This window comes from Tenrec ecaudatus, chromosome 3, assembly GCF_050624435.1.
Source record: "Tenrec ecaudatus isolate mTenEca1 chromosome 3, mTenEca1.hap1, whole genome shotgun sequence".
Classification (NCBI taxonomy): domain Eukaryota; kingdom Metazoa; phylum Chordata; class Mammalia; order Afrosoricida; family Tenrecidae; genus Tenrec; species Tenrec ecaudatus.
In genome coordinates this window covers 15950996-15960890 of record NC_134532.1, presented here as the reverse complement: position 1 = coordinate 15960890, position 9895 = coordinate 15950996, and the positions used below count along the sequence as shown (strand labels likewise).

The window sequence follows — 9895 nt, the reverse complement described above, 5'->3', positions numbered from 1 at the left end:
AAGGGACCATCTCTAGAAAGACGTACAGGTAAACTAACTGCATTGGGTTACTGCAAATAATACTACAATAAAAATGTCATTTGTCTTGGAGTTCAAAAGTGCACTCACTATGGAGGATGTTTACGTCTTCATTCTTATATACATACATGTATATAGATTTTAAACTAATAGATGATATATAAGTGTTTAATTTGGAGCCCTGGTTTTGACATGTGTTAAGGGTTGGATTGCTAACCTCAAGGTTAGAGGTACAAACTCATCAGCTGCCTGCCGTGGCTTTCTAGTCTCAGAAACTATAGAACAGTTCTCCTCTGTCCTATCGGTGCTTATATGTGTAACTCTCCTTGATGGTGACTTTGAAAGTGTTTCTAAAGTGATTGTACAATTTACAGCTCCTGTAGAAAAATAGCATTCCGTTTATAATAGTTCTTTATATAGCCCATTTCAAACTTTCCAGATGCTTTAATTAACACCATCATCATAAAGGTTCATTGATTTGTCATTCTCCTTGAGAGTCCCACAGTAAGGAATTGATATTCCATGTGCTTTGAGGTAGCGGTCCAGCTTTATTGTTTCTTCTTTTTGACATGTGTATTTGGTTGTCCAATCTCTATTTATTATAAAGTCATCTTTTACTCATAGGTCTGAAAATTATGAGTTTTAGCTTTTATTGCTCATGGTATTAACATGTTTTCCGTCACTCAATAGGAGACCGTTAACAGTATTGGGGACTGTGTTAAAAAGATGGACAGGAACACTTACAGCATCTGGACCTAAACTACTCACATTGTATCCTCCCATCAGCCTGCAGGAGGAAGAAGTGCCTGGTTTGGGTATTATTATTTCTGGGATGTCCTCATGAGAGACTGAAATTTGTGAACATCATTGGAGCTGATACAGATAAGACAAACATAGAGCATCCCCGTTGTTGGCAGTGTTACAAGGACCAAAGAAAATGACCAAGGCTCAGGTAATTCTGATGCGTTTTATCCTTTTCTGTATTTCCTACTGGAAGTGCAGAAGCCTGTATAATAACTGATTCGGTTCCTTGGAAAGTGGAAATTTGAAATAGTAGAAGTTAGAGATGAACTTTGACTCTGACTTCAACATTGGGATGGAGAAGATTAGGAATATATTGATTATAGGAGTAACACTAAACTACTGACATTGAACATAATACATCACTACGGATTCTTTGGGTGATATGAGCTTTCAACTGATAATTCATTATTCTATGGGCAATCCATGAGAATCATTCAAATTTAACACTATGCTTTGTTTTTAAGGAGAAATAAGATCACTTCTTTAGGAAAGTCCATTATTCCATAGGTTTTTTGTCTGAGTAAGTTTCTTTAATGTTTCTTTCTGAAGGTGGTATTAAATAGTCTCCCAAACTGCAGCATTCTCATTAATGCATCTGAATGGGCCTTGTAGCAATACTAATTTAAAAATGGGTGTCAGCTTTTCACCTCCTCTAATTCTAGATGTAGGAGAGAGAATCAACCATCAGCTTCAGCCCTGATTCATGTGAACTTAAACATACATGTACTCTCCAATGGTTTTCCAGTTCTAACAGCAGTTATCTTTACCACAGTTATCTCCTTCTCAGTTCATTAATTTTTTGCAGTGGCTACATATAAATTACAGTCCAGTCATAGGTACAAGTTTTACTAAGTAACAAAATGTAACTTGCTATCAGAATCAATAGGATAGACATTGGGATTCATATTAAGGAAACATGTAGGCAGATTTGCTCCTTTTCAGAGCAGGCCTGTTCTTTCTGCCCCTCTCAGCCATTGTGCCTTCTCAATATAGGCTTATTTCTTAGTTCCATCTTTACAGTCTCCTCTCAGCTCCTTGGTGATATGGTCCTCTTGATCTTGCCTGCCTGTCCGACAATCTTGGCTGAAAAGCTCTTTGTGGATCTCTCACCATTGGCTCTGTCACTGTGTCCCATCTGCCCTGGTCATTATCTTCATTGGTATATCTCTTGCTCCATGAATATTACAGTTCATTTTGCAGGACCAGCAGTAGACCTGTCCCTATGAGGTAGAGGTTCAGGATGTTCCATGATTTGCCCTGCAGTATCTCGCAAAACTAAATAGCCACCAAGTAAATAACTCTTCAAGATGTAGAAGCTGGTGGGTCCCAAATCCATAGGTCAGTTATCACTCTGGAGCAGTGGTTCTCAACCTTCCTAATACGGCAACCTTTTAATACAGTTCCTTACGTTGTGACCCCCAATCATAAAATTATTTTCCTTCCTTCTTCATAAGAGTAATTTTGCTGCTGTTAGGTATCATAATGTAAGCAGGACGTGTTTTCATTGTTACAAATTGACCATAATTAAAGCATAGTGTTTAATCACAAAACAAGATGTAATTAGATATTGTGAAATATTTGTTTCTAATGACAAATAAATGAAATTTTGTTTTGAAGCAATGTGTAGTATGGGTAATAGTCTTCACACCCGGTACTCATATGTGGGAGTATCTGCACGTGGGTGGACCTGCCTGGATACAGATAGAGGAGCGGTGTTTTGGTTCCTAAGACATTGGAAATATGTGTTTTCTGATGGTCTTAGGCGGCCCCTGTGAACGTGCCATTTGATCCCCAAAGGGGTTGAGACCCATAGATTGAGAACCGCTGGTCTGGTGGATTCACCTTATTGATGTGTTTACAAAGGCTGATGAACCAGATCATCAGGTGAGACCACAGTCCACTGCCTCACAGAGTGAAGTTGTTGAATCTGGTCAGCTAATAGGCTGCAGGCTGAGGAACCCAAATGGGAAGGTCACATAGCAGGCTTTTGGTTCACAGAGTGGTGGAAACTCTGAAATTAGGTCACACAGGTGACTCCCAGTTACAGGGATGTCAAGGAAATGGCTCCTGCATTTCTGGAAGCTGAAAAATTCCTAATTCAAGAGTTCAAGCTGAACCATGTGCCTGCAAGAGCTAACAAAACCAAACCAGCAGGTCAGATGACAGGCCAATATTCCACTGTCTCTTCTCAACCATGCCTGCAGGCAGTTCTCTCTATCCCACCCCTCACTCTTTCTGTCTCTCCATCTTGACATGATGGCTTCTTGGGCCCATCTAGCACCTTTCCCGCCTAGGCAAGATTAGAATGGCAACAGAACTAGGAGAGGCCCATTGGAGAGCATATAGTGAAAGATGGGAGGTCCAAGAGGACATTGTAATTAAAGTTAAGGCAATACTCTCCAAAGGTGGCTGAGAAGAATTTGTCCGAAGGTAGGCAAGAGGACCTTGTTCTAAAGTGGCCTTTAGGAGTATAGAACGTTGTTCTGCACTCAGGAAGGTAGATATTGCCTATTAACTTTCTGTTCTTGGTCCTGAGTTATAGCATCTTGTTCCTGATCCTGAGTTGTACCTTGTTCATTAATAAATCACTTTTATCTATGAGTTTTGTGTGGCCATAGCAAAGGATTAATAAACCCAGAAGAGAGACAATGCTGTGGGCAGAATGACTTATGTAAGAATTGACAACAAATTTTGGACAACTGAGGTATCTTTGAACTTCCATCATAGGGATCAGTTCTGAATTGAGCCGGATAGCTGTCAGCACTGAAGGTATAGAACATCTCATAATGGAGATGCTGTTAGGACTCCTAATTCCATTTCACATATACTGTTAACATGCTTGTTAATATAAACAGGTCTGTGTTTATCTACTGTGTGTGAGTATAAATCTGAGCTCTTTCTAGATCATTCAGATAATTTCACTTCTGAAAATTCTAGTTTTATGAGTGGGTGCATTATTGTTGGGGCATGGGTGGCCCCAACACTCAGATGGGTCCTCAGGAGCAACTTTGCGATTGTGGAAAATATTAAAGACAAGACAGACAACAGGCACAGGGACTCCTCTTCCCATGTCAAAACTGAGAGGGAATGTATTTTCCAATGGGTATAAATAAAGGGGCTTACAAATCTCTCATAAGTCAAGTACATGTTACAGTTAACTTATATAGTCAATGGGTAATATAAACAGGTAACAATAAAAAAATGGAGGTGAGTCGCCACTTTGACCTAGTGGTACCTGACCTCAAACCTTCCACCCCCACTCCCAAACCTTCCCAGGTTTTGCTACAATTATGGATTGTTTGCTATAGAACAAGATTGCTCTTATCTACAGACAACCTTCAGTCATAGCGACTTATCCAGAGACAGAAATGAGGCATCTACTATGGTAGCTCCTTTAAGACTGCTCCGTAATGGAGTGCTTTTGCAGGGGGCACTTTATTTGGCCTGAAGAACATGTATTGAAACCATTTTTATCTCAGAACAATGAGATCTTTCTCAAAATAGGGCTAGTTTTTTGTGCCCGTGGTTGCAAGTTTAGCGATAAGTTCAAATAGTTTCTCCCAACCTTCAGTTTACCACAAATTATGGAATGCACTATCACAGAATAGTTTTTATTACTCTCTTGCTTTCTTTATTGTAAGATACACTCTTTTAAATCTTCAAATGGAAAATACCTCATTAAATAGTCTCCACTTTCTACAGGAATCACTGACATTCGATGATGTGGCTGTAAAGTTCACCTGGGAGGAATGGCAGCTCCTGAACTCTGCTCAGAAGACCCTGTATCAGGATGTGATGTTGGACAACTATTGCAAATTGGTTTGCATTGGTGAGGAGAATTCCCACCTTACGTATTAAAATCTTTGCAGTGTCTGTAGTGAACTCAAGAGGTAGATTCTCATTGCATCCTCTGGTCCTAGGTTAGAGGGTGCAGTCTAATACACTTGAACGAACACCCTTTGCTTTGTTGCTTTGAATATTATTTCCCCAGAAATACACCACTACAGGCTTCACAAACCTATGTTTAATTTTTGTGTGTCTAATATTTTGCAATTTCTTATGAATTGGTTATTTTGTTGTCAACCCAGAAACTTTGTCTCAATTGGAACAAGAACAACTGTGGTCTGTGTGAGAAAAAAGCTGTAGTGGAAGTTTTTCAGGTGTGTGAGCAAAAAACCTTAAGGGGAATTTTCTGGGGGAGTTGATTCAACTGGCATAAGGCCTCGCATCCATGATAGGTGTCAGATCATACACTGAAACTCCATGCTTCAATGTGAGTCCTCACTTTTCAGAGATGTACAGAGAAAAACTCCTCTAGCTCTGTGAGATTAGATTTCCATTGATTTGTATGTTTGGTTCCACAATTTTCTTTCTTGGAGATTCTCAAACCTTTCCCTTTTTTATGTTCTCCCACCTTACTATGAAAGTCTTAACTTGCAAGCTTCTCTCCAAACAGAGAACTTTTAATTCTTTTTTTTTTTTTAGAACTTTTCATTCTTAACCATCCTCCAAATACAGCACATTCCTCCCCCATTGAATAAGAATTGATTTCCCTTTGTAGTATCTCTCCACCCCCAGCTTGGAGCTCCCGCCATAAACGGATCTCTCTTGTGCTTCGTTTGCTTCCCCACTTGGATTTTCCCTTAAGTTTCTCATTTCCATTTGCTCATTTGTTCTCCTGTCCCTTTAAAGTTTTCTTTATTCTTTCCTTTTTCGAATAGAGATGGTCAAATTGCCTTCACTGTTGGGATTTCTTAACATACACGTTTCTCTATATTTTACTCCTTTTGATGCAACACGTTTATGACTTGTGTTATTTTAAGGTATTTAAGGCCATCTTTCCAGCAGAAAAGTTATCAATGTAGGCTATCCCTTAGCATTCTACCTTCAATGTTTTTCCACCTGTGAGATTATCTTTAAAGTTGTTTACTCCTCTGATAATTTTGTCAGTGAAAATGAGACATTTTAAAAATCCTGTATTCTTGATTCTGTCATTAAATGCATGTCTGCAATTTCAGTCTGCAAAAGTCAGGTCAAATTTTGAATATATTTTTAAATCATTCTATTCGGAGCTCTTATACATATCAGAACATTCCATAGTTAAATCACATCAAGCAGCATTTTACAACTGATACCACAATCAGTTTCAAAACAATTTCTTCTTGAAGTCCTTGATATCAACTCCCCTTTATCAACCGCACCCCACCCCTTAAATTTCCTTTTTGTGGAAAACAGAACCTGGATAATAGACTAAACAGGTTCCCTTTGTTGCTGTCACTCTAGGAGTCAACTGTTTCTTTGTCTCTTAAATGCCTTCTGGATGAGTGCTAAGGGATAGTTGTGTAATTGAACAACAGCTCTAAAAAGGCAGACAAAAGCATGTAGGCACTCACCACCTCCTTGATGCCTGGTCTGAGTGGAATAGAGAAAGAGACTGTATTCTATCACCAATTTATATAGTCTAGGGCCATGCAAGCCATCCCCCCACCCCAAAACAGGCGCCTCCCTCCTCCCAACCATATATAAAGTAGTTTACTATACAAACTTACATACACATACATACCTAACAAGGTGGTCAGTGTCTGACCATGGAGGTCTCTGAACTAATTGGTTGAGTTACTTAGCCCCAGTGCTGAGAGCAGATAGAGGGGAGTGACTTATTCCTTGAGCAGGGTGAACAATAACACGTCTGTTCTTACAGAAAAAGCTGGGGGCCACTAGTGATTAGCTATGTGCTTTTATGAGATATTGTTAAGGTATCACTATAATGGGAGGATATTGTGAGGATGATGGTGATGGATTTTAATAGTAAAATTTTGACTGCAATTCTTCTGTAGCCCACCAGTGTGAAGGCTTCCTCCACCCAGAATCCTGGTCTTACAGGCTTCTTTAATTCTGACAATAGCTAATTTGTCTGCTTCCACTCTCTTCCTGGTCCTCAATTCCCATAGCTCGATACTTGTCATGAAGGGTTCTCCTAAAAGAATCAGTCTATCCCAGATTCATATTTTGCCCATTTTGTTGTATATGCCTGCTGAAGGCTTGCATGCCTTGCTACTGTATAAATTCACTGTTAAATGAACTTGATCACTTATTCGGCATTGCAGATGAGGCCAGAGTACCCTGTCTTTGCTGTCTGCTTCGTCTTCCTTAATTTCACATGCTGCTCCTAAGTACTCATTTGACTATGGGGCTTGATCCCACACTTTGTTTGATTTAACACTTGGTGAAAAAATTTAAATAACACTTGTAGTAACTGGTTTTGCAGGCACATAACTCTTAACCTACCACTGACAACATTGAACTTCAGGAAAGAGTTTGCAATGTGTTTTTTGATGTTGAATATAACACTAGTCTTCTTGAATTTGTCAATCTCAGCCATATAAACCACTTGATTATCTAATTAAAATGGCTACAACTTAATGTCCAATAATACATATACTGTAAGCATTTGAACATTTCATTTTGCTTTTGACAACTTAAAATTATTCTTGATAATACTTCATAAATTTCATCTTCTAATTATTTTCACTCATTTTTTCTCATTTTCATTGATGCCATGTCACCCACTGAAGGTCCCCAAAGCATTACTCCATTCACATCATTGCTGTTGACTGTACTTTGAGAAGTTAGTACTTCTAAAATGTTATTCTGGTGCCAATAAAGTTGAGGGGCTCATGTTCTAGAAGTAAATTACCAGTTCCTGCTCCCAGTCTGTCTTTCTGGATATTCCACTAAGACCTGGGCACTATGGTTGATCCTGCTTGAATTTGAAATACTGGGTGGCATTGCTTCCAACATCACAGCAACATGCAAGACACCACAGGACACTGGAAATTGAGTTTTGTAAGCTAGAGTGTAGGCTCTCCATTAACATAAGGAATATCTTTGTGTACTGTAATAACTTTCATATATACTTATAAAATTTTTTCTCCTAACTAGAACAGTCTCCATTTTTCACATTCCCAACTTTGTCTAGTACTTAGCTGTCTTCCAGTAAAGATTGGTAGAATGAATATCTGACGTCTAGCAACTGAAATTAGCAGTCCTTACCACCCCTATGGTCTAGGGGGTCTCAGTGTCATGCTTGTGTTACGTTCTTTGTATATTTTCTTGGGCATATTTAAGCAACTACTAAATATCGGTTCATTCATCATTTTCATATTTAACCCGGTTTCTACAGTAACTGTTTTTACAATTTGGATTGTTTACACAATTACATTTGTAATGGTGAGCAAGAAGCATTAAGCACAGTATTTTATTGACATTCATATGAGCATTGTCACTAAAGATCTACCTTGCATCAATGCATGTTTTTAGGTTCCATTGTAAATCGAGATGATGAAAAGATTCAATGTTCTGTTCTTTTACAGAGATCTAAAACGTTGATGATCATGCGCTGCAGCACTCACAACATAAAAGAAATCTGGACAAAACCAAAAGATGCTATAAATTTAATACATTGGAAAATATTTTTCATCACAAAAATAATTTTCCTCAACAGGAAAATTATGAGATATTTGGCTTACATGAAAAAAATGTAGAATTAGGTTTAATCATTCTTGCATTAAATCTGAAGAATAGCAGCAAAATAAAGAAGTCAGTTGTGCTCAATGGGGATGAGAAACCTTTCCTTGAAATTGAACAAGAGCAATTTTGTACTGGAATGAAATTCTCAGAGTGTGAAAAATCCAGTGGTATGAAGTCACAATGCATTCAGCATCGGGAATCTGACAAAACTGAGAAACCACACATAGGTGATAAATGTGGGAAAACCTTCATCAAGGAGTCTATCCTCTGTGAACATCAGTTCATTCATATACTAAATAAGAATTATGAATGCAGTCAGTGTGGGCAAGAATTCGACAAAGTATTCAAACTCACTGCACATTATCGAACAGCTGATAAAGGAAAAAAACATATAAATGCTTGGAACGTGGCCAAGCTTTTCATAGAAAATCATACCTCAAGAAATATGAGAAAACGCATGTGGCAGGGATGCCCTGTGTGTGCAGTGAATGTGGGAAAGCCTTCAGTACTAACAGTGATCTCATTGCTCTTCAGCGAACTCATGCTGGAGAGAAATCCTATGAATGTGGCAAAGGCTTTATTCAGATAGCACATCTCAAAACTCATCTACGAACTCATAATGGAGAAACCCCTTATGTATGTGGTGAGTGTGGTAAAGCTTTCAGCCAGAAGCGATACCTTACAGCACATCAGATGTGTCACACAGGAAAGAAACCCCATGTATGTGGTGAATGTGGAAAAGCCTTTACCTGGAAGAAGGGCCTCACTGTTCATCAGCGTACTCATACTGGGGAGAAACCCCATGTATGTGGTGAATGTGGGAAAGCCTTTGTCAGGAAGTATGTTCTCACTATTCATCAGCGAACTCATACTGGAGAGAAACCCCATGTATGTGGTCAATGTGGAAAAGCTTTCATCTGGAAGGATGAGCTCACTGGTCATCAGCGAACTCATACTGGAGAAAAACCCTATGTATGTGGTGAGTGTGGTAAAGGTTTCAGCAGTAAACATTGCCTTAAAGCACATCAGACATTTCATACAGGAAGGAAACCCTATGTATGTGGTAAATGTGGAAAAGCCTTTACCTGGAAGAATATTCTTACTGATCATCAGCGAACTCATACTGGAGAGAAGCCCTATGTATGTGGTGAATGTGGAAAAGCCTTTACCTGGAAGAAGGGCCTCACTGTTCATCAGCGTACTCATACTGGGGAGAAACCCCATGCATGTGGTGAATGTGGAAAAACCTTTATCAGGAAGAGTGAGCTCACTCTTCATCAGTGAACTCATACTGGAGAGAAACCCCATGTATGTGGTGAATGTGGAAAAGCCTTTATCTAGACATCACATCTCAAAACTCATCTACGCATTCATTCTGGTTAAAAACCTTATATATATGGTGATGGTGGTAAATCTTTCAGCCAGAAACTGTGCCTTACAATACATCAGATTTTTCACACAGGAAGACCTTTAAATGTGGAATATCTAATATGCAGAAGTCAAGTACAATTCAACATGAGAAAATTCTTAATGAGAAAACCTT

General features: G+C 38.9%; 1 protein-coding gene across 1 annotated transcript; it reads left to right on the top strand.

Annotated features, from left to right (window-relative positions):
- The first annotated feature begins 4023 nt into the window (after positions 1-4023).
- Positions 4024-9636, top strand: LOC142443146 (uncharacterized). The gene is made up of 3 exons (XM_075544698.1): positions 4024-4029; positions 8228-8579; positions 8978-9636. Exons 1-3 carry the CDS (start codon positions 4024-4026, stop codon positions 9634-9636), a joined length of 1017 nt encoding a protein of 338 aa, XP_075400813.1.
- The last annotated feature ends 259 nt before the right edge of the window (positions 9637-9895 follow it).

Coding starts and splice junctions, on each gene's coding strand:
- LOC142443146 (XM_075544698.1), top strand. Junction 8,580..8,977: donor AACTGAGAAACCACACATAG/GTGATAAATGTG, acceptor CTCATAATGGAG/AAACCCCTTATGTATGTGGT.